The 23595-nt window shown below is 40.8% G+C and overlaps 1 protein-coding gene, 1 long non-coding RNA gene and 1 pseudogene across 3 annotated transcripts; 2 read left to right on the top strand and 1 right to left on the bottom strand.

Moving 5' to 3' along the window:
* Positions 1-976: 976 nt before the first annotated feature.
* Cks1brt (CDC28 protein kinase 1b, retrogene) lies at positions 977-22675 on the bottom strand. Its single transcript, NM_001037922.3, has 2 exons — positions 22578-22675; positions 977-3275 (listed from the first exon to the last, which is right to left on the bottom strand). The coding sequence occupies exon 2, from the start codon at positions 3077-3079 to the stop codon at positions 2789-2791; it is 291 nt and encodes a 96-aa protein (NP_001033011.1). The 5' UTR covers positions 3080-3275; positions 22578-22675; the 3' UTR covers positions 977-2788.
* Positions 15425-22534, top strand: Gm33296. 2 transcript variants are annotated; one of them, XR_387852.4, is made up of 6 exons: positions 15425-15569; positions 17486-17578; positions 18433-18533; positions 19652-19771; positions 21603-21954; positions 22050-22534. It is a non-coding gene; the product is annotated as a predicted gene, 33296 (long non-coding RNA). The 2 variants fall into 2 exon arrangements; XR_879017.2 differs by lacking the exon at positions 17486-17578 and having other exon boundaries at positions 15454-15569.
* Gm18137 (predicted gene, 18137) lies at positions 19676-20381 on the top strand (annotated as a pseudogene).
* Positions 22676-23595: the final 920 nt, after the last annotated feature.

Here is a 23595-nt window from a genome sequence, read left to right as displayed (position 1 = left end):
GAATAAGGACTCCTAACAATGTCTAATTCTCACCATCATCTAATTCTCACTAGATGGTTTATCTGGGTTCAAGGTAACCTAAACTTCCTTGCGGACCTAAAATCTGTCTGTAGTCCAACTCTTTTAAGTGTTGCTTAGTTTATTTTTTAAAAAAAATATTTTTTTCTCATGAGAAAATGATAATGAAGGCCACTTCCTTGGGTAAGCAGCTTACTTGGCAGAACATCGAGATTCTCTGCTGAGAAAGTGTGCTTCCTCTTTGTCCCAGTGTGCTGGGATTCTCAGATATCCTTCAGTCACCTTGCAGCTAGCGGGCTGAGAGCAGTCACCTCATGCCATTTCTCTACAAACATGCTCATACCCACAGTGCCACGGCCAGGGCAACAGAGGCTAAAGCTTGGGGTTTCTGGAAGAGAAGTGACTGCACACAGAGAGACACACGGGCCTCTGGGTTTCTTCTGTGTGGAAAGGGGAGCAACTCTATTTACAGTTTGGTGTATTTAAGGGCAGAGAGAGTTGCTGAGTGTGTTGGGGCTCAGAAAAGAAAGATTGACCTAGCTTCCCTACCCCCAACCCCAGAAATTGATGGCAACTTGGACTATCTAGAAAGACCCCCATCTTCCACCCCCATACACAGAAATACAGATTGTAGACAAGGCACACTTATGGCACAGTTGTAATTTTACCTCCTGGAAGCTGAGGCAGCAGGATTATGACTTGGAGGTCAGACTGGGCTCCACTTGAAACCTTGTGGCTAGAGAGAGACCAGACAGACCCATAGGCATGCAGAGGCAGGAAGTATGCTGTGAGTTCTAGTCCTGTGAGCAGGCCATGCTCACTGCAGCATCTCACTTCCTACCTGTAGGAAGCAACGAGGGGGAAGTTCAGGACAGACACCCTTGCCTGGCTTGATTGCTGAAAGACAAGTTCTAAGTGGACACCACTTCTGAATTGATGTCGCTTGCTTTAACAGAAAGACAATTCAAAAGCCGTAATTTAATTCTGTATGCATGGGAAATGAAGCACAATGCACAAGTATCCCAGGAAGGTCAGAGGTTCCCTGCAAAGGCGAAGGCCAGCAGAGGAACTCTCCACCAGTGGAAGAAAGAAATCTGGTTCCTCATGATGTAGTTAGCCAGACAGGTTCAAACTTCTGGCCCCACACGGTTTTATTTTGACATGTGTAAGCACATTACAATTTTGGAAACGTTTCCATGTGACAATTATCACAACCAAAGCTTAAGGCGTGACTACATTTGAAACTCCTTTTCAAATTACAAATGTAAAGGATTAATTTATTTCTCCCCCGGCCCCCGTGCTCTGTTTTTCAAGAAAGGGTTTCTCTGTGTAGCCCTGGCTGTCCTGGAACTTGCTCTGTAGACCAGGCTGCATGCCATCTTTAATCCACGCTACTGGTTCTGAAAGATAAAAACAATATTTAGCATGGCAAGACACTACCATACTGCCTCCTGTTACAGTTATGCATTTTATTCCCCCCTGACAAAAGACATGTGGACCCTGCATTGATGAGCTGAGAGTTAACGTGTAATACGATCAGTAAACGTAACAGCAACATACTGGGGTCAGTAGTATTGTATTCTTGCCATTTCCCCAAACTCTCCATAGATGAGTTAGGGTCTTATTGTCTCCCGGAGTCATCGGCTTGTTCTTCCTCTTGGGGTGTCTTCTCTTGATGAGTATGTCATCTATCTTTAGACATTTCATCAATGCAGGAGCCACCTGTGACATCATTTTCTGAAAAGACACAAGCGTAGCTTTCCCTGGGGTTAAAAGAACATCAGGCCCTTTCCATTGATTAATCTGTAGATCCTTCCTCTTAACATACTTTAGGCTGAGTATCCTTTAGGGAAAAACACTTTTGAGTATCGGAAGCATTATCCTTGAAAGTGAACATGTTTTAAGTTAACATTGCTAAATGTAAAATAAAATGTGGGGATTTAGGTAGGTGTACACATGCTTTTCTTTTCAAAATTTGATGTTTAAGTATTTGATGGTGTAGTTCCACAATAGCTTGACCTTTGGATGGTAAGGGATTCAAGAAACATGACTAATATTCATAAACTGCAAATTTCTCAAAAGTGTTAGTTTAAGTGGGAGTCATTATCAGTTTTTATTTGTTGTGGGAGTTCTAGAAAGGAGAGATGTATAGTAAATAACTTATGGTATCCAAGATTGTTTCACCCCTGTGAGCAAAACAGTCACATTAGAAAAAGTATCAACTGTTATATGAACATATTTGAAGCCTCCAAATTCTGCAATATGAGTAATGTTTGCCAAATGGCATTTGATTTTTTGTTTGTTTGTTTGTTTTGTTTTGTTTTTAAGGTTATAAAAAACTTCCTTTAATCAAGGCTTGTAACATGGAAGAGATCTGTCAGATAAAATGCAAAGTTTCCAATACATTGAAACATAAATCCATAAGTCATCATAAATATAATACCCAATAGTAAAAGCCACAACAGCAAATTCACACCATCCCTGTAACAGCCATGATCTAGATTTCACATGCTTCTGCCAAATGACTAATATGGCCTGCTGGATCCCAAGCACACGAGGGCTTTGAGGTCACACTCATCTGACAGGGCTGTGGCTGGCACTGGTGGCTCAACTCCAGAAGCAAAGCAGATACCAGCACATTCAAACAGTGTATCCTTTACATATCAAAGTGAGAAATAAGAAAGCAACATTGTCAGTCACACGATCAGAAAGATGGTAGGGAGTGAGGACAGCTGTGGAAAGCTCGAGGCCGGAAGGCGGTTCGCTGGCTTCATTTCTTTGGCTTCTTGGGCAGTGGCCACTGGAACAGTAAGATGTGAAGTTCTGGTTCATGGATCATATAGTGGACCCATCCCTGACTCTGCTGAACGCCGAGCTTCCTCCATTCAGATTCAGACATCAAATGGGTTTTAGGGACCAACTTGTCTATGTCCTTGGGCAACATGACATGCCGGTACTCGAACTCCTCGTCGTCGTATTTGTCCGAATAATAGATTTGTTTGTGGGACATGATTGCCCCGCGCCTCTGGCCTCCAGACAACTCCCAGCAGCACGCCGGCATTTGATTTTTAACCGCTGAGGATTATTTCTGCCAGCAGATGGCAATGTGCTGATAGTTTGCTGGGCCTGCTCTCGAGGTAAAGGTCTTGCGTTTTGAAGAAGCAGTTCATGATATGTTTTTCAGTGGCTTGAAAAGAAGGTACTAGAGGTGGGGAGGCAGCAGGCACATCCCTGAGCACTGGCGAATGTGAATGGACCTGGTGAATTAGAATGAGCACAAATAGGAGTGTAAAAAAGAATTGAGGTCCTGGTCATACAGACGTCCGAAGGGAGAGAAAGAACTGGAAAATAACATTACTAGTGCTACTGCGTTCAAGTCTTGCAGCTTCTAAAAGAGAAACAGTTTGAACACAATATGGAGAGTCAGTTAAAATATTCAATGGTTGGGAAATATCTAATAACATCTGATTGACTGCGTTGAGTTCAAACTGTTGAACTGTACAACAACTGTACAAGGGGTGGGTATAATCTTTTTGAGGAATGTGTGGAATTTGTACATAAAACATATGCTCCTGTTCTTTTGAAGAGCCATCTGTAAAATCATTAAGAGCAATCTCTATAGGAGGTTTAGATGTAATTTTAGGCAAGACCCATGAGGTATCTTCAAAAAAATTTTAAAGGGGGATCTCTTGGATAATGATTATCTATAGATCCCAAATAACATGCTAATGCTACCTGCTAATTATTATCAGTATGGCACAAGTAATCAACCTGCATTTTACTTAGCAGCATAATGATTTTCATAGGCTCTTGACCAGCAAGTTTTTTAAAAATGCATCTTCCTCATCATTATTAAATCTAACTTCTTGTAAATTAGAGCTTACAGAACATTGTGGAGAACTGTAGCATGCATACATTTCTATGATACCATTACCTTCTTGATATGTAATTGCAATGGGAGACAAGAGCAAGGGGGGTTAAGTAACTGAAAAGAGAGTAAGGGGCTGGGGGCTGGTGAGATGGCTCAGTGGTTAAGAGCACCGACTGCTCTTCCAAAGGTCCTGAGCAACCAAATCCCAGCAACTACATGGTGGCTCACAACCCTTTGTAACGAAATCTGATGCTATCTTCTGGAGTGTCTGAAGACAGCTACAGTGTACTTACATATAATAAATAAATAAATTTTTAAAAAAAAGAAAGTGAGGGGTTAATCTTGTGGGCTGCTGCTTACGAGCAGCAATATCTAAGAACCCGCTTTGCTTCAGGTGTTATTTTTTATATATATAGAATTTAACCAACAGTCTCCAGAAAGCAGCTTAAAGAGTAGAGCCACATTCTTAGTAGTGACCCACAGATAAGAATGTACCAAAATGACACGACCCAAAAATGTTTATAAAGAATTGAAGGTACACAGTTTGGGAAGTTTTAGTTTTAAGCTGAAAGGTGGATGACAAACATTCTTGTTGAGTAGGAAGAGATCCTAAATCTACAAAGTGGTTGCTCTGCACTTTATCAGGAGCCATGATTAAATTTTGTTCTTTTAGGCACTTACAGTGAAAGTTAAGCTTTCATTTAAAGCTGGTGGGATGAGCTTTATATGGAGAGTAACCAATACCTCAGGAAATTCAATCCATCAGCAGTGGTGTCTGGGCCTTATGTACATAATATTAACATTTAATGGGGCTAGTCTTCATCCCCGGTGGTAAAACCTTCTATTGCTATCTATTCATTAGCTGTTGGTTATTTAAAATAGGAACAGAGATGCAAAACACTCCTTACCATCAAGATGTAAAGGAATAGAGAAAAACAGTTTTTTAAGTCAAATATAATAATGGAATGTCCTTAAAGCATTATAGTAGGAGCAGGGAGCCCTGGCTGAAGGTCTCCACTGTTTCATAGTAACATTTATGCCTCTAAGATCATGTAACAGTCAAACTTTATGTTTTGAATTTTTATGAATTCTGTAAGAAGCAGAGTTCCAAAAACTAACTTAGGGCTCTGTATGTTTTAGTTGCAATTGTTCTTGTACTAGAAATTGGGCCTGTTTTAATTTTTCCCCCTTGAAAGGGCCATTGATCCATTGTAGTTTTTGTTTATTTGTTTGTTTATTTGGTCTTGGTTTTTGGTTTTTGGTTTTGGTTTTGGAGTTTTATTGGGGGTAGGGGATGAGTTCGAGACAGGGTTTCTCTGTGTAGCCCTAGCTGTCCTGGAACTCACTTTGTAGACCAGGCTGGCCTCAAACTCAGAAATCCGCCTGCCTCTGCCTCCCAAGTGCTGGGATTAAAGGCGTGCGCCACCACTGCCTGGCTCCATTGTAGTTTTAAAGGTTGTAAGGAAGACCCCCTGATCAATGACCCCAATTAGGGAGAGTTGTACTTTTTGTATCATAATTATTGTATGATTCATTAGTTGCAGTGGTAAGCTCTGCTTGCATTTGTTGTAATATGTGATTATATGAGAGTCCTGAGATAATACAAGGCTTTGCAGTGCCAGAGGAAGAATCTTCGGCAGTCCAGTGTAAGACAGTAGGCTTGTTTGTTTGTTTGCTTGTATGGGGGGATTTGGCTTTGGGTTTTTTTTGGGGGGGTTGGCTTTTTGAGACAGGATTTTTCTGTGTAGCTGTGGCTGTCCTGGAACTCACTCTATAAATCAAGTTGGGCTCCAACTCACAGATCTACCTGCTTCTACCTCCCAAGTTCTGAGATTAAAGGTGTGCACCACTACCACTAGGCCTACATTAGTACTTTTTAAAGAATTCTGTTGGCCTCCAATACTGTGTGAAGGCAGTCCTCTCGACATTGGCCAATGTGGAGCCATTGTTCTTGACTGACAACTGAATAATCTGCCCCAGCGTCTACTACAATGCCTCTAAAGAGATAGTTTTCAATGTATAAGGTCAACATAAGACATCTATCCTCTGATAATGGCCTTGTCCATAAAGCTAAAAAATTTAATTCCATTACACTCACCCCTGTTTCTCCTCCTGAATGACTGAATTTTTCCTTAAGCCTGATTTATTTTGTGTTGCCTGGGTCAATTTCCACTTATGTTCTGAGGCTAGGGGTTGCCCACTTGGGAGTTTAAAGGCTTATCATCCTTGTCATACTTGTGGAGACACTCTTTAGCCCAATGTTTTCCTTTTTTACATTGTCGGCAAACATGAGGAGCTAGATTATTAGAGTTTTTTGCATTCATTTTTCCAATGTTCTCTGTTTCCACATTCAAAGCAAGGTCCTCTTTGAAAGGTTTGCTACATATGAAAATGGCTGCTACAGTGACCACTGCAAAGAGAGGAGCTGCCAATATCTTGAGTGGCTGTTACCCAACTACAAAACCCACCATGGCTAACTGGTGCTGTGGCAGCTGTACAGTGTTTGGTGGCTCCATCACATGCTAGCCATCTGATCAGGATATCTGCGGCTTCATGGGTTATTGACTGTTGTACTGTCCTTTTAATGTGAGCAGGAAATTCTGGCCAAGGCTCATTACCTTTCTGGCTTGAAGTGGCCCAAGGAGTCACATTTTCTCCCTGATCAGGAGTTCTCCAGGCTTGCACTGCAGAAGAGTGCATTTGATCAAAGTAATAAGAGAAACCATTCATTGGAACCAGAGTGTCACTAAATTGCCCCACTCCCTGAAGCATGTCCAAATTAATAGGCACATTATTGTTCTGGTTTCTTTCTGCAGTTCATCGCATTAATCATAATATTTTGCTTTCCATGTTAAATATTGTTTGGCTGAGGAAGCTTTGCATATTTGCTTATAGTCCCCAAAGAGTAACAATGTCGTCTTAGTTAGGGTTTTATTGCTGTGAAGAGACACCATGAACACAGCAACTCTTATAAAGAAAGACAGTTAATCAGGGCTTGCTTACAGGTCAAAAGTTAAGCATAATATCGTGGCTGGGTGCATGGAGGCAGGCAGGCAGACATGGTGCTAGAGAGGAGCTAAGAGTTCTACATCTGAATCATCAGGCAGCAGGAAGACAGAGATAGACATTAGACCTGGCTTGAGCATTTGAAACCTCAAAGCCCACTCCAGTGACACACTTCAGACCCTCTAGGGTCTTTGCTTCAAGAACTGCCTTGAGTTCCAGCCTTGTACTCCCTTGATGACAGACTATCACTTGTAATAGAAAAAAAAAAAAACTTTACTCCTCAGTTTGTTTTTGCCCAACTTGTTGTTGTTTTCTCTTGTTTTGTTTTGTTTTCCCACAGCAACAGACACACTAAGCTAGGCCAGAGTACAAATCTGGCTGTGCCTTGTGTAAGATCCACAGTGAAAGACTGAAGCATCATGTTCTGTTCCCAAGGCTTAGTGTACTTGGGTTGAAGAGAAAGCTGTCATTGCAGGGATCAGGGTCATTTGAGGATGTAACTGTGGACTTCATCTGGTGGGAGCAGCAGGAGCTAGATGCTGCTCAGAGGACCCTCCACAGGGAGGTGATGCTGGGGACCTTGTGTTCTTGGGTGAGACTAACTCCCCTCTAAATCTCCTTAGCAACTCCCTTTTGCTTGGTTGATAAGTAAAGGATAATGGCTGACTTTTGGTAGTAACTTGATAGACATGTTGGAGACACACTGCCATGCACATTTATGTAGGACAGTGTGTCTTTGGGGTACACTTAGAGATGAGTAGGGATCAGATGATGGGAGTTGGTGAGTGCCAGCTTGTTGTCTCCCCTCCCCCAGCCTGAAACCTGCTTGCTCAGGGGTGGAGCTTGCCGCTCAATTGTTCTGCCACGCCCACTGCTGGAGCCTGCCACTTTCCTGTTCCGAAGCCATCACGTGGTCACCCTGCTACTGGACTCCAAGATTATTTGGCGGGAATCGGGCCCCCTTCCCCTTCATACCTGCGTGCAGAATAGTAAAATTGAGCTTTGATCAGAATGACTGTCTTAGCTGCATCTTTTTCTCTCCCGCCTAGCCCTTCTTCTCTTCCAGGTTTCCAAAATGCCTTTCCAGGCTAGAACCCAGGCCTTTGATCTGCTGGCCGGATACAACATTTGGCGAACCAACGCGGGACTGAGAAATGGCAAAGGACTTTTGGAAGAAGCACTGCTGGTTTGGAGCTCCATAGAAGAAAATAATTAAAGGAAATTCATACCGGAGAAGGTCGGTATGGGCTAAGTTGAAACAGCGTTAAACCGGAGCGCTAATTTACTTAGGTTCGGCAGTGAGGTTTATCAGGGACTAGGGACTGTTAGGCGGTTAGCCGGAGCTCTCAGAAGCTACATTTTTAGGCGTGAGAAAAGAAAGGGTTTATTAAAAGGAAATTAATAATAAGGGGGATTGCCGCAGTTAAAAAACAAAACAAAACAAACAAACAAACAAACAAAAACCTGCATCATGAGGGAGGAAAATGTCCCCAAAAGCAGAGAGAATTTCAAGAGTGCCATGCTTTGTTCTCTCTGGACCTTATAGCAGAAGTAGTACTCTGTCCCCTTTGTGTCTTGTTTAATGTCTGGTGCACCAATCTGTTCTCATGTTCAATTCATGTATGTTCATGTCCAGTCTGTATGAATGAATGTTCTATGTTTTATGTTGGATAATAAAGATGGTATAATAAACTTTATCTGCAAAGCCAAGAGCTGCCACGTGCTTCATACAGGAAACAAACACATGGCAGGAGGGTCCCTGCTAGAAAAACTGTTCGCTTTAGGAAAAAAGGGCAAGTGCACAGCCTCTTAGTTTCGGGGGGGGGAAAAAAAAAGCTAATAAATGGTTCGTGATTAATGTGTTTGACAAATGGTAAAGTGCCTTTTATTATATGATTGTAGCTACAAAAATTAATATTCTCTGATTGGTCTAAATGTAACTGCTTCATTTGGTTCTTTTTTTTTTTTTTTTTTTTTGGTAATGTGCTCTGCCTGTTTTCACATTCAGCTCATAAGTTGTTGGTTAAGATTAATAATTGTTACATTGCTACAGATGGTTAGTCTTAAATTTGATAACTCAAGTCTAGAGTCCTTCTGACACGTGGCATAAGGCAGGCCAAGAGGCTGGGTCTCTAAAGATATTTCTAGTTTAGATAATAATTAATGTGGTTCCTATCCTAAAAGGTAAAATTTAAGATAAGATTTAAAGCAATGCCTCTTTATTAAAGCATTAAAGCTTGCATATATTCATAGGTATTAATTGGCAGCCAAACTTCGTAATATAATAGTAATGCTTCTAATATTGATTTTAAAGATGATAAATTGTTTTAAACTTGGGTTTTGCTTTCCCAAGGTTGTAGATATTATCCTAACGTTGCACAAGAAACTTGAAAATTATGGTTAAAACTGCCAGTGTTCCATTGACTGCAGCTTGCAGTTTGATTGCAAATTTAAGATTTTCTACTCGCCCATATATTGTTAATTAAGATAATTACAAGAGTAGTCATCTTATGAGAACACTAATAACCGCTCGCTCTCTGTGGCCATACAGCCATACAAAGCTCAGAGCAGCCTTGGCAGGGCTTGTGTGACTTTCTTTTGTCTTACAAACGGTGCCTAAGGAAGCTCTTGAAACTTGCCTCTCCCTGCCTCCAGGGAAATTTTGTTTTAGCTAAATGAACAGTGTTACAGATCTATTCAGATGTTGTTCTAAATAAAGCTCTAATTCAAAGTTTATAGAAGGGTCAATCAGACTGTAGAACTTATAAAGGCAATCCAATCTGGCTTGCCTACTTCATGTAAAGTTATTATAGGTTTAAAGGTTCGGTTTTTTTCCTTGCATGATAAAGGGTTCGCTTCTGGTGAACTGGTAATCACTAGAAAATTTTGCCTCTAGGTATGGCTAATATAGCTTTACATTATGTAAGAAAAATTTTTATTGTCTCTGCTTCTATACAAGAAGCTAAGAGTTTGAATCTTTCAGTGTATATTGTTTCCGAAGTGGAAAGTATTTTATTAACTAATGCTTCTCAAGGGAAGTTTACCTTAAATCCTTGCTCTCACCCAAAAGATTCAGAGACAATATCTTTTTATTACTTAGGGTTTTAGTTTACTACAAAAGGTTTTACAAAATATAAAGAAAGCTTTTATAATTGTTATTAACTATATTCATTGGTAATTAAATATTAGCTGTGCCCAAGACAATTCTTTGGCCAGAAAAAACATTATTGTAAAATCATTTTTTTCTCATCCTCCCAGCCAACCGAGACACGCAGTTTCCCCTGTTTCAGCACAAATAATCTAGTTGTGTGTTGTAGACCGTGTTTTAAAATGCTGAACAATCAAACCTTATTTTGTATATTAATAGTCAATGCTATATCTCTGAGCTCACAATTGCTTAAGATTGTTCGTCCCTCAGATACTATTAATTCTCAAATTTGCAATTGCTTATGCATATACAACTCATAGAAAAATGCTGTCCTTTTAAAAAGGCGGTTTTTAGACATTTATTAAATTGTTCTAATTCCCTAGACATTTTTTAAAACAATGCCAAGATAAATTTATATCTCAGACAGTCCATAGGCCGTCCATATAAAATAAATTAGATATATAACCTCGTTCTTTATATATTCATAACAGTTATGGTTTAAGATAATATTTTAGTATTCTTTTTTTTTTTTTAAAGATTTATTTATTTATTATATGTAAGTACATTGTAGCTGTCTTCAGACACTCCAGAAGAGGGAGTCAGATCTTGTTACGGGTGGTTGTGAGCCACCATGTGGTTGCTGGGATTTGAACTCTGGACCTTCGGAAGAGCAGTCGGGTGCTCTTACCCACTGAGCCATCTCACCAGCCCATATTTTAGTATTCTTAAAAATTGTACATGTATAATTCCTTTTAGTGTCCTCAGTTACTACTTGTTTCCACATAATAGTGTTAATTCTTGAGGACTTTTACTTAATAATTGCTACAAATAAATGCTCTTATTTCTAGTTAATAAATAAATTATGCACATGTGACTCTTAATAACTTTTCAAGCTTTCTAGTTACAACCACTCCTTAAGAAAAACGATTGAAAGTGCAATTAGTCACTGCCCCTTTACAGCCAAGTATTTAAAATGTTTTGTCAACAAGTTATTAATTCAAAAGATTAGATATTGTGAAACTTTAAAACTTTAACTTCTTAAAAGACAAAAAAGAGAAAAATTGTATCCCCGTACATACTATTTAGTGCATTCCCATGCACACTATTTAAATCATACTTTTATTTTCAAAATTTAAAATTTAAATGTCAAAGAATTTAATAAATGCTTTATAGTATCTTAAAAGTATCTACTTATTGGCTTATAGATTGATCCTAAATCAGCTATCTTATTAGGAAAGGGAAAAATATGTTCTCTCCACAGAACGCTGCAGAAGCATATTGGTTAATTCGTGTGACGAGCTGGCAGGTAAGTTGACTCAGTGTCCTGATTGAAATAACTAAGAAACTAAATTAGATTCGTGTTTTAGATCCATCCTTGCTTGCCATTTTTCCAGTTTAGACTAGCTTCAAGCCTTTTAACTTTATGGTAATAGTACATCAGAGACTGTATATTCTGACTTAGTAAGATTAGTCATTTAATAGAGTCATAATGATTTTTCTCTTTTCTTCAGTGTGACCAGTCATTCTAACTCAATCTTAGACTGGTCTAATATTCAGTCCAGTATTAGAGATTCGTATATTCTTAATTACCTAGCAAAGTTAATTCAGAGCACATCCCCCACTTCCCCTAGATCCCTAACCTCAGAAGGATTGCTGGCCTTACAGCTAGTGGGAAAAGCTATTGAAGAGCAATTTGTCACTTATATAGATTACTCCTTGCCCCTGCATCTGTTAATTTTTTTTTTTTTTGGCTTTTCGAGACAGGGTTTCTCTGTATAGCCCTGGCTGTCCTGAAACCCACTTTGTAGCCCAGGCTGGCCTCAAACTCAGAAATCTGCCTGCCTCTGCCTCTGGAGTGCTGTGATTAAAGGCGTGCGCCACCACGCCCGGCTGTTAATTTTTAATATGACTCATGTGCCTATGGGACTGCTATAGCAAAAATTTCCTATAATGTGGATACATTCAAAGATTTCTCCTAAATATAATATCTTGCCATATCACAAAACAGTGGCATAGATGATTATCACTGGAAGAAGGCAGGCATTAACTTATTTCAGCAAAGAGCCAGATATCATTGTTCAGCCTTTTAAGGGAACTATAGACAGCCACTACCCCCAAGATAGGTTGCTAAAAAACTTTTTTAAAAAATATTTATTTATTTATTTATTTATTTATTTATTTATTTATTTATTTATTTATTTATTTATTATATGTAAGTATACTATAGCTGACACACCAGAAGAGGGCATCAGATCTCATTATGGATGGTTGTGAACCACCATGTGGTTGCTGGGAATTGAACTCAGGACCTCTGGAAGAGCAGTCAGTGCTCTTAGCTGCTGAGCCATCTCTCCAACCCCAATAAAAAACTTTTAAATGTACATGATGTGATATTTCCTAAAATGACTTCCTTAGAGCCTTTATATAATGCTCTATTGATTTTTACTGATGGCTCCTCTAAAGGGCGAGCTGGATATCTTATTAATAATCAACAAGTTATCATAGAAACTCCTGGCCTTTCAGCTCAGTTAACTGAATTAACAGTGGTACTAAAGGTCTTTCAGTCTGTACATGAGGCTTTTAATATCTTTACTGACAGTTTATATGTTACACAATCAGTACCCTTATTTGAGACCTGTGGTACGTTTAACTTCAATACGCCGTCAGGATCTTTATTTTCAGAATTGCAAAACATTCTCGCCCGGAAAAATCTGTTTTATATTGGCCACATACGGTCTCGCTCTGGTCTTCCTGGGCCTCTAGCTGAAGGCAATGATCACATTGACAGAGCTCTAATAGGAGAAGCCTTAATTTCGGATCCTGTTGCTTTGGCCAAACATGATCATGAAAGGTTTCATCTCTCTAGCCATACCCTAAGGCTCCAACATAAGATCACTAAGGAGCAAGCGAGAATGATTGTAAAACAATGCCCTAAGTGTATTACATTATCTCCAGTGCCACATTTAGGAGTCAATCCTAGAGGCCTTATGCCTAATCATATTTGGCAAATGGATATAACCCATTATGCAGAATTTGAAACACTAAAATATATACATGTTTGTATCGATACCTGTTCAGGATTTCTTTTTGCTTCCCTGCATACAGGAGAGGCTTCTAAAAACGTAATTGATCATTGCCTGCAAGCCTTTAATGCCATGGGATTGCCTAAACTTATTAAGACAGATAACGGGCCATCCTATTCTAGTAAGAATTTTATTTCATTCTGTAAGGAATTTGGTATCAAACATAAAACTGGAATTCCTTATAACCCCATGGAACAAAGAATAGTTGAACGTGCTCATCGCACCTTAAAGAATTGGCTTTTTAAAACAAAACAAGGGCAGTTATATCCCCCCAAGGTCACCAAAGGCTCATCTTGCCTTTACTTTATTTGTTCTAAATTTTTTGCAAACTGATATTAAAGGTCAGTCTGCAGCAGATCGCCATTGGCATCCAGTTACTTCTAATTCTTATGCATTGGTAAAATGGAAGGACCCGCTGACTAATGAATGGAAGGGTCCAGATCCGGTTCTAATCTGGGGAAGGGGCTCGGTTTGTGTTTTTTCACGAGATGAAGATGGAGTGCAGTGGCTGCCCAAGAGATTAATTCGTCAGATGAACACAGATTCTGAATCTTCTTGTAAGTATCATTCTGAGGACTAAAATTTCTCTTTTGCTTAAAATTCAGCTGGGAACTCAGGCTCCCAGAAAAGCTGTTTTCCTGCTACTCTCTGAGCCAGCTCCCCCACAGGAGACCAGAGACTAGCCTTAGCTTTACAATTTGCAAATGAATAAAGTACCTGGACTTCCCCAAAAGAAGATTTGCATTGCTACTTTCTCCTTGTCTAGATCTTGTTTTTTTTTTTCCAAGCAAGTCAATCAACATCCTCCAGCCAGACCACAGTGGGCATGCATCCCACCCCCTAGAGCATACAGGAGGCAGCTACTATTTTCATTTCAGCACGTTTTGTGACTTTGGGTCTGATTTGAGATTTAGGCTTAGCTAGAAAGGCAGATATTTCTAATTCTAGAAGAGATTGGTTTTTATTCTGAACGGGCTTAGTCCCTTAGCTGACTTCTGGTTTTTCACCCTTGCTGTTACTGCAAGGTCCCCTTAGTTCCTCAGGCTGTGGGAATAACAGAGATGAGGAGGATAACTTCCAGCTCCTATTTTAGCCACAAATCTTGGTGTTACTAATGACATAATTCTTGTCTAGGCCTTGCTAAATCTGAGATTGACAATTCTCCTTTAGGAGCTGCACAATACTCAGAATTGTGCATACTGGTTCATAATCATACGAATACAGTATGGGTATCGCTTGGTGCAGAAATTTACTGCAGGGGAAGGTCCAGCTTGACCATTTCTGAGTTCCATTTCTGTGATATACCCGGTTTGGATGGAGGTTGGTATCTATTTCCAGTTACAACCAAAAATATCTCTCTAAGGCTCTGCCTCCCCTCCCCAAAAGATACCAAGAGCCACAGGTGTGGGTCGTGACAGCACCCAGAGGAGAAATCGGGTCAATTTTCTACCCAAACCAAGGTTAAAATCCCACTCATCTACGGATGAGAAAATCATTTGATCATCTCAGTTAAGTATGGCCTTATTTAACTTAATTAATAGGGGAGGGAGAGAGGTTGGAGACCATACGAAGGGCAAGCCCTTCATAGCCTCCCACCCTAAAAAAGCCAATTGGCCTTCTACTACGGAGCCGGTCATACCCCTCCTCCCTGTTCCCCGCTGGTCATCCAATAATGCGGAGGAATATCAACTCAGTGTTATTCTTAATAAAGTGCATTTCAAATGTGTACAGTCAAACGCCAGGGTTCCAACGCCCTACTTAAAATTCAACTAGGAAGTTACCTATTCAGTACTAATTAGCATTATAAAGTCAGAGCCTACAGCCCAGGGCTATTCTGGTAGTTGTTTACTAGGACAGAAAGAACAGTCTTATCCAGACACGGTTTACCATAAGAAAAGTTAGGAAATCCCACGGAGACAAGTTTTTTCTTTAGCCCTAAGAATTCAGGCAGAACTATCGAGCATAGATAAAGTTTATGCCTCAGGCCAGCCTTTTCTTTTTTTATTTTATTTTATTTTTTTATTAACAACTGGGAGGAGATGTAGTCTCCCCTCCCCCAGCCTGAAACCTGCTTGCTCAGGGGTGGAGCTTGCCGCTCAATTGTTCTGCCACACCCACTGCTGGAGCCTGCCACTTTCCTGTTCCGAAGCCATCACATGGTCACCCTGCTACTGGACTCCAAGATTATTTGGCGGGAATCGGGCCCCCTTCCCCTGTTTCATAACTGTGTGCAGAATAGTAAAATTGAGCTTTGATCAGAATGACTGTCTTAGCTGCATCTTTTTCTCGCCCACCTAGCCCTTCTTCTCTTCCAGGTTTCCAAAATGCCTTTCCAGGCTAGAACCCAGGCCTATGATCTGCTGGCCGGACACAACACCAGCTCAGACATTCTTCATATGTGGAACATTTAAAATTTCTCTGACAGCTATTTTGAAATATTCAGGTATTTTGCAACCATAAATTCCTGGCTAAGCTATTGAGCATTCTTCCCAAGTGCACCCCTGTGGCTCTTCCATCTCTTGTATCTTTTCTACTACACTCTAATATCCAGAATTTTATACCTTTGAGGTAGGTTATAGTTTGCAAGCATGATGGGAACGCGCTGGGTTTTGTTCTGTATCTGTCACATTTTACTTATGTCTTCTGACATTGCTGAGGTGACAGAATTAAAAAGTTCAATGTATTTTCAGGTATTTTGAGGAATAAACTAAATGTTGTCTTCATTAGGGTTTCTATTGCTGTGAAGAGACACCATGACCACAACAGCTCTTGTAAAGGAAAACACTTAATTGGGTCTGGCTTACAGTTAGGAAGTTTAGTCTATTATCATCGTGGTGGGAAGAGTGGCAGAGTGCAGGCAAATAGGAGCTGAGAGTTCTGCATTTTGATCTGCAGGCAACAGGAAGAGGCTATGTGCCACATTGTGCATAACTAGAACATAAGAGACCTTAAAACCCACCCCAATGACACATTTCTCCCACCCCCCAACAAGGCCAAACTTAATCCAACAAGGTCAATGCTCCTAATAGTGCCACTTTTTTATGGGCCAATCATTCACACACATGAGTCTGTGGGGGCCAGACCTATTCTAAACACCATGAATGTGTTTCCTGCAGGAGAGAGCAAAGGTGAATCAAGCAGCTCCCACTGAAAACTCTGAGCCCTAAGCCAGTGTTTGTCTTTATGCCACAGGAGGATGCACAGAAGCATTTCCTCATTGGGATATGTTGAGTGATAGTGTTAGACCTGTGAGGGAATGTTTCCAGCCCTTTATCCTTATATGAGACCTGCTTCGCTTCTTCTCTTTACTGTGGCTGTGGGCTAAAGCCTCCTGCAGCTCAGCATATGGCTGCAGGCTCTAACATGACTACCATTTCAGACTATTGTATCATTAAACTTCCCTCAAGCTGTATCCATGTCACTGTTGTTTATATATGCCACATTCTTTTCCTGGTTCCTCTGTGATGGCTCCCTCCTTGCTTATGTATCCTGGGCTTTATGAGCGGTGCCACAGTGATGAGGGCAGTACAGCTTTCTCTGCAAAATGTTTCTTTAAAATAAATCAATAAGTGGACACCTACTCAACAGTAGGAGAGTAATACTAGGGAGAATTTGTTATATTTAGTTATATTTAGTTTTGTCTGTATGAAGCAGGTCTCCTGTATGCCACACTTATTTTAGATTTCTTATATAGCACAGTTTGAATTTCTGATCTAGGAACCTGAGCATGTGAAACCACTACTGGTTAACTCAGTTCTTTGGTATTGAAATCAGGGATTCTTGAAAACTAGACAAGTGTCCTGCCACCTGAGCTACATCTCCAGTCCCTGAATCTATTTTCTAAAGGAAACACCAAGATACATTTCTATTTTTGCCAATTTGTAATTCAATCATCAGTTTCTGAAGCTTCCAGCTGATCTCATGTTTTACTGAGGACTCAGGACGTCCTCTTCACTGGGGACTTCACATTATCCTTGCCTGTGTCCACTTTTGCAGTCATCCTAATACCCATATGCTGGGTCACAGTTGAGAACTCCTGGAAAAGCTATGGCTGATTCTTTGTAAGGTCACTCACCTTATTCATGATGTCCTAAGTGACATTTAACTTCTTACCAACTTCATCTTTTGTCTCCTGTTCTCATCTGCTAATTAAAATTTTAAAAAGTAATTATGTTGTATAATTTACTGTGTACTAGTGCCACTTGAGAGTAATATTCCAGAGAATGGAGAACATGAGTTTAAAACTAACAAATTTGAATGCGCCCACCACAGTCCAGTTCAAAACTGGTCTTGTCGTTTGTCTTCAGGGGACTTAACTTAGAATTTTGTCACTGTTTCTGTATGATTTCCAATTTATAGGGCACTGCACAACCAAACCTGAGCTGAACTTCAAGTTAGAGCATGGATTTGGGCCTTAGAGTAAAGCAGAAGCCTCCTTCTGGAACTTTCCAGGTTTGTGAAAGTACACTGGGCAAAGGAGGCCAGGCAGGCAGACAAGAGTTTGCTGGGTCCTAGTCCTGATGTGCTGCTTTCCTGTTAATGCAGACTCAGTCCTGAAGACAGCTGAGCATGTGAGTCAGACACAAGCCTGATGGGGTTCTCCCTTTCAAGCCATCTTGCTGTTTTCATTGAAGTGTGTGTGTGTGTGTGTGTGTATCTATAGGAACCAAAAGATGACATCTGATTCCCTTAATTTGAATTACATGTGGTTATGAGCCACTTTATGTGGGTACTGGGAACTGAACTGAACTGAACTGAACTGAACTGAACTGAACTGAACTGTAAAATAGCAGTATGCACTCTTGACTGCTGAGCTATCTCTCCAGCCCCAACATAGCTACCTAGTCTTATCAGCTCCCCCTGGGGTCCTCTTCTCTCAGCTTTCTGGACCTAGAATCACAGGTGTTTCATCTAGCCCCCTTGGGTTATGGGAAGCTGTACTCCAGTTCTCATGCATGTATGGCCAGCACTTAATTATGCCACTGAGCTATTTCCCCAGCCAGAATTATATGAATTTATTTAACAATGACTTGTCAGACATGGTATTTCACACCTATAATCCAAGCACTTGGAAGACAGAAGCAGCTGATTCTCCATGAATTCAAAGCCAGCCTGGTCTACATAGTGAGTTACAGGACAGTCAGTACTCCATAGAGAGACCCTGTCTCAAAAAAAACTAACAAAAGATTAAATTGTCCTAGCAAATATTGCCATGACATTTACATGAGGATACTAAGGCACTATATATTTAAATTAGTAAAGAATATGGTTACTCATGGATAGTGATATTTTTTATATTATTTTAGGTGTTTTATATATAGTACCTGTCCCAGTTGAGACCATCCAGGCAAATGAAGAGAGACACTGGTATGAAGTGAAAACCATCAGCAGTGATACATAAAGAGAAGTAAGCAAAACTCTTAATGTGGACTCAGACTACTTGTGATCTGAACAAGAAGAGTGGAACTGTTCAGGAAGGTTTCCTTGGAACTTAGCTCCTGTCAAAATACACTGTTCCTCCATCCTGAGCCCTATACCATGCAGGCTGGAGAAGCACCTGATAATGGAACTGAGAAACTCCTCCCATATTCTAAGCATCTTCATCCCCACAAGAAAGTAAAATAACATCATGGTATATTCAATATATTTCTCAGGAATGTCTCTCTGTGCAAAGGTAATATTCAATAAAAGAACTTCAGATTCAAGACACCTCTAGTTATTTCAGGAAAATTTTCAAATCCTTAGCACTTATTGCTCAAGACATGGTTCATTTAAAGACAAAATCCATTAGGTGAAAAATCAGCAAATAATAAACTACACAGGTGAGAACTTCTATAAATATACTGTTCAAGAGTCTTCATGGGGGAAAAAAAATCACATCTCACAAAACATTAAGAAGCTATGCTATGTAGTAATAATTTTTATATATAAGTCCCAGAAGCACGTTCCTGCTACCAATGTATACATTCCCAAATGAAAGACACACGCACAGCCTCTATATTTTGATATGCCTTAAACATGCAGCAACTGCTGGACCACTTTCTAACCTCCACATGGTTAATCTACCTCCCCTCAATAATCCCAAGTTATTACTTACTAATTCTATATTCAAATTAGTACTTACTAATTCTATATTCAAATTAGTACTTACTAATTCTATATTCTATTTGGCTGCCCTGGATCCAGAGGGCTGCTCAACTGGGCTGCACTCGCCCAGCTCCTTCACATGCAACTATGACTCCCTTTTCTCCACTATTCTCAGGCCATCTCTCCTCTTCTCCTGCCAGCATGGAGTATCTCCTCCAAAGTCCCACCTCTGTCTGCCCTGCTGAACCATTGGCTGCTGGCATCTTATTTACCAATCAGAATCAACTAGAGGCAGGGTCCTTCAGTGCAGACACTCATGTAAGCAGTTTGGAGAACCAAAATTAATATTATAATACAAGCAGAATTAGGCCAAACCCACTAAATGCTAGGACAATGTGTACAGTGAATAAAACAAGCTCTTCATTCTTCTTTCTTAAGGCACAGCTCAAGGTTCAACAGAAGATCCAGCAAGGGGAAAACCCTATTCCTGTGTGGAAGCATACTGCCAATGGCCACAGCATGAAAGGAATCATACATGCAGGGAAAAGTGTGGGTGTGGTGAGTGCTGTGACATTTTCCATGATAAGTCAACACTCACTGAACACCAGAGGACACAAACTAGAGAGATGACCTATGAATGCAAAGAATGCAGGAAAGGTTTCTACTTCAAGTCACAACTCTTGGGACACCAGAGAACTCATACAGGAGAGAAGCCCTATGAATGTGAGGAATGTAAGAAAGCCTTCTGCCATAAGTGGCTCCTAACTTTACATCAGAGAACTTGTACCAGTGAGAAGCCTTTTAAATGTGAGGGACACAAGAAAGCTTTCTTTTACAGGTCACACCTCATTCGACATCAGAGAACATGTACTGGTGAGAAGTCCTATTGATACAATGAATGCAAGAAAGCCTTTTTGGCAGAAATCAAACCTTATACACCAAAGACCTCATGCTAGCAAGAAGCCCTATGAATGTGAAGAGTACAAGAATGTTTTCTATAGTGAGTCAAGCCTCACTTTACAGCAGAGAACTCACACAAGGGAGAAGCCCTATCAGTGCAGAGAATGCTGGAAAGCTTTCTACAGCAAGTCAAAACTCCTTCAACACCAGCAACACATACAAGTGAGAATCCTTATTATGTAAACAATACAGAAAAGGTTCTCTACAGAAGCTGTTTCTCTCTTGAAATTAGATTTCATTCAAAGGGGAAAACCCAAGAGTGTGAGTGATACAGGGAGCATTGTCACTTAAGTCAGTCTGCATGACACCTCACTGAACCCAGAAAGTGAGCTCTAGGAACGCAAATGAATGAAGCATTTCTTCTCTATCTCCAGCCTCTCTCCATGACCAACTCAAGAGAAATCCTGGGTAATGCATGAACCCTTGCTATAGAATGTCAGTCCTCACTTGACATCAGAGAAAGCATGCTGATGAGACCAATGAATGCAAACAATGTTTGAAAATGTTCTTCTAAAAAAAAAAAAAGACAAAAAAGGGTTGGGGATTTAACTCAGTGGTAGAGCACTTGCCTAGCAAGCACAAGGCCCTGGGTTCAGTCCTCAGCTCTGGAAAAAAAGAAAAGAAAAAAAAAAAAAAGAAAATGTTCTTCTACCAGTCAGGTCTCAAGCCAGCTCTAGGAAAACACAGAGATGCAACATACCAGGACTGTACAAATGACAGAAGGGTTTCTACGCAAGTGGCCTCTTTCTGCATAAGCGACTCATATATGTGAAGTAACATTTGTGTTTAAAGAAAGTCTGTATAATTAGTGAAGCCTCAGTTGACTTCAAGATACACAAGGAGGTTGGTAACCCTATGAATTTAGTGACTCCAGGAAGGTTTCTAACATGAAACAATGTCAGTCATTCAAAACTCATAGAGATACGGGATTCACTAGATGAAAAAAAAAATGTAAGGGCTGTAAGAAGCTTGGAGTGTTTGTATCAATATTCTCTGAACATGAGCATTTCCATTTTGGAAGGAGGCTTGTTGGTACTCAGGAAATAAAATCACAAGTCTCAGGAAATCCCTGACTAACAAGATTCACACAGTCCCTTTCTCCCCAGAGTGATATAAGCAGTACCAAACACTAAGGCAAGGAAGCTGATTCGTTGAGATGTCTGGAGGACAATCTGATCTGATGAGCTGACTACAGGTTACTTAGAGAAATCTGGAGCTATAGCTTACATGAGATGTCCCCATACTAGTGTGGGTTTCCTGGTGGCACATTTGCCATTGGGTTGTCCATGCTCATTCATATAAGTCACTCACTATTCAGGCTTCTATGTGTCATTTATCCCAGTAATTTCATTTGCTCCTCAAGTTGGACTTTGGTCTATTGTTGGTGCTCTACCTAGGGTGAATAGATGTTTGTCTTCTGTCTTCCCAGGAAAAGTCACAAACAGTACCTGAAGATGAGCCTGCTTATACATAAAACTGAAATGCATCAGAATCTGTCTAGTGTGGAGAGGGTGTCAGCCCCCTACACATCCCATCCATTGACAGAGATGTGTTGATATCTACATGCCACGCTAATCTCTCCAAATGTTTTACAACATGGAGATCCAATAAAGCCTTTTCTAAATATCTCTATATACTTGTGGTTGTCTCAGGTAGAGAGAACTGTGTTGGTGGCAGAAAGAAGAGACAACTCAGCAATTAGAATGTGCCAGAAGAGTTAGTGAGCAGCCAGGAGAAGTGAAGACTCCGAGATTTCTGAAGACAGGAATGTAGGAGAGAGGGTATGACCTGACAAAATGTTGGGAAACAAAAAGCTGTTGAGGTAAGTCTGTTGCTATGTGTTGTAATGTTAAATACTGGCCCTGCTTACCCCCAGGTGAAGTGCAAGTGGACTATGCCACCAGACAGAAGCACTGGTAAGGCTGAGTGAGCCAAACCCTGTGAATCTCAGGATTGAGAACAGTAGGAGTGGGGCCACTCCCTGCCTCACTCTACCTGCTCTGGAACAGTAACCACAACACCCCACTGAGAGGACCACGGCAGTCAGTCGTGCAGCATAAAATCCTGGAGTTCTCCGTGCTAATGAGGTATCTAGATAGGCTCTGAGTGTTCTGCCAATGAGCTTCCATTCTTGGGCATTCCTTCTAGCAAAAGGTATTTAATCCCTGGTTTACCCTGAGTAAGGGCATACACATTCACATTCACCATCTAATAAAGCACTTTGAACGAGCAAGATCTGTCTCTTGCTTAAGGATCACCGAAATCTTTGGGAGAAGGCCTTCTCTCTTCCAGCCCCTCCTTACCCTTGGCACTCACTCAAGACCGAACTGGGTTCTGTCCCTGTCCTGGGTTCTGCCTCCCCTTCCTGCCAGGCATGTGAATAACCTGAGGCCCCTGTTCCTACCTCTCAGTGGCATGCCAGCAGTGCCCGGTACACAGGAGACTGGGAACCACAGCAGTTGTCCCAGACTCCACTGTTTCCCATCTGAGAAAACAGGCACTGAGAACCCCCATTACAGATCGGGGATTGTGTTCTGAGTGACATCATGTAGCTGGGCAGAAGAAAAACAGGTGAAGTTTCAGTTCCTGGGTTTTGGGTGTGTGGCAGGACCATGAGGGAGGAAAGGAAGGAGGAAGAGGGAGGAGAAGATGACATGGGATAGGTGAGTCATGAAAACATGGCCAGGAGGGCTGGCCAATTAGAGTTAAGATAAGCCCAGATGGAACATAGCATTCTAACGTGGGGTTATTGATAGGGAAATAGACATATTAGCTTAGAGATTAGACATCTGCCAAGCTCTAGTACTTCAAAGGCTTATCATAAACATAAAAGTTTTGTGTCTTTTCATCTTGGGACCAAATAATCGAACAATGTAGAAACTCCCGATTGAGATTCAATGTTTAATACAGAAGAAAAGTTCTACGTATTTGAGGTTGTAGTCAAGGTACAAGCCACTGCCATTGCTACTGCAGGAACAGACTCCCAAAACCTCCAGATCTTACTGACTACACTCTACGATGACCCCAATACAATGGTAGGGTGTCAAGGGCAGCCATCTATTTTTCAATACTGAATATTGTAACATTACTTGCTAATTATTGATCAATGTCATTAAAAGCCATGAGCTACAGTGTCTGACCTTCAAATCATTCAATATGAGCATTTAGGAGCTGAGGAGTGACTCAGTGGCTGAAAAGACAATAGGCGAGCTGTCTTGTGCAGTGTTTTACAACCTCTTTTCCAGAGAATTCCAGTGAGAACAGCCAATAGGGATGGCTTCTCTCACCTGGTACTTAACCATGACTGGAAGCAGTTTGGGGAGAATTGAGTTAAACTCATCTTACATTTGTAGATAACAGCGCATTATTGAGGGAAGTCAAGGCAGGAACCTGGAAGCAGGGACTGATGCAGAAGCCATGGA

This window comes from Mus musculus, chromosome 8 (genome assembly GCF_000001635.26).
Source record: "Mus musculus strain C57BL/6J chromosome 8, GRCm38.p6 C57BL/6J".
In the NCBI taxonomy this organism is placed as follows: Eukaryota; Metazoa; Chordata; class Mammalia; order Rodentia; family Muridae; genus Mus; species Mus musculus.
This window is presented reverse-complemented; position numbering and strand designations above follow the sequence as displayed.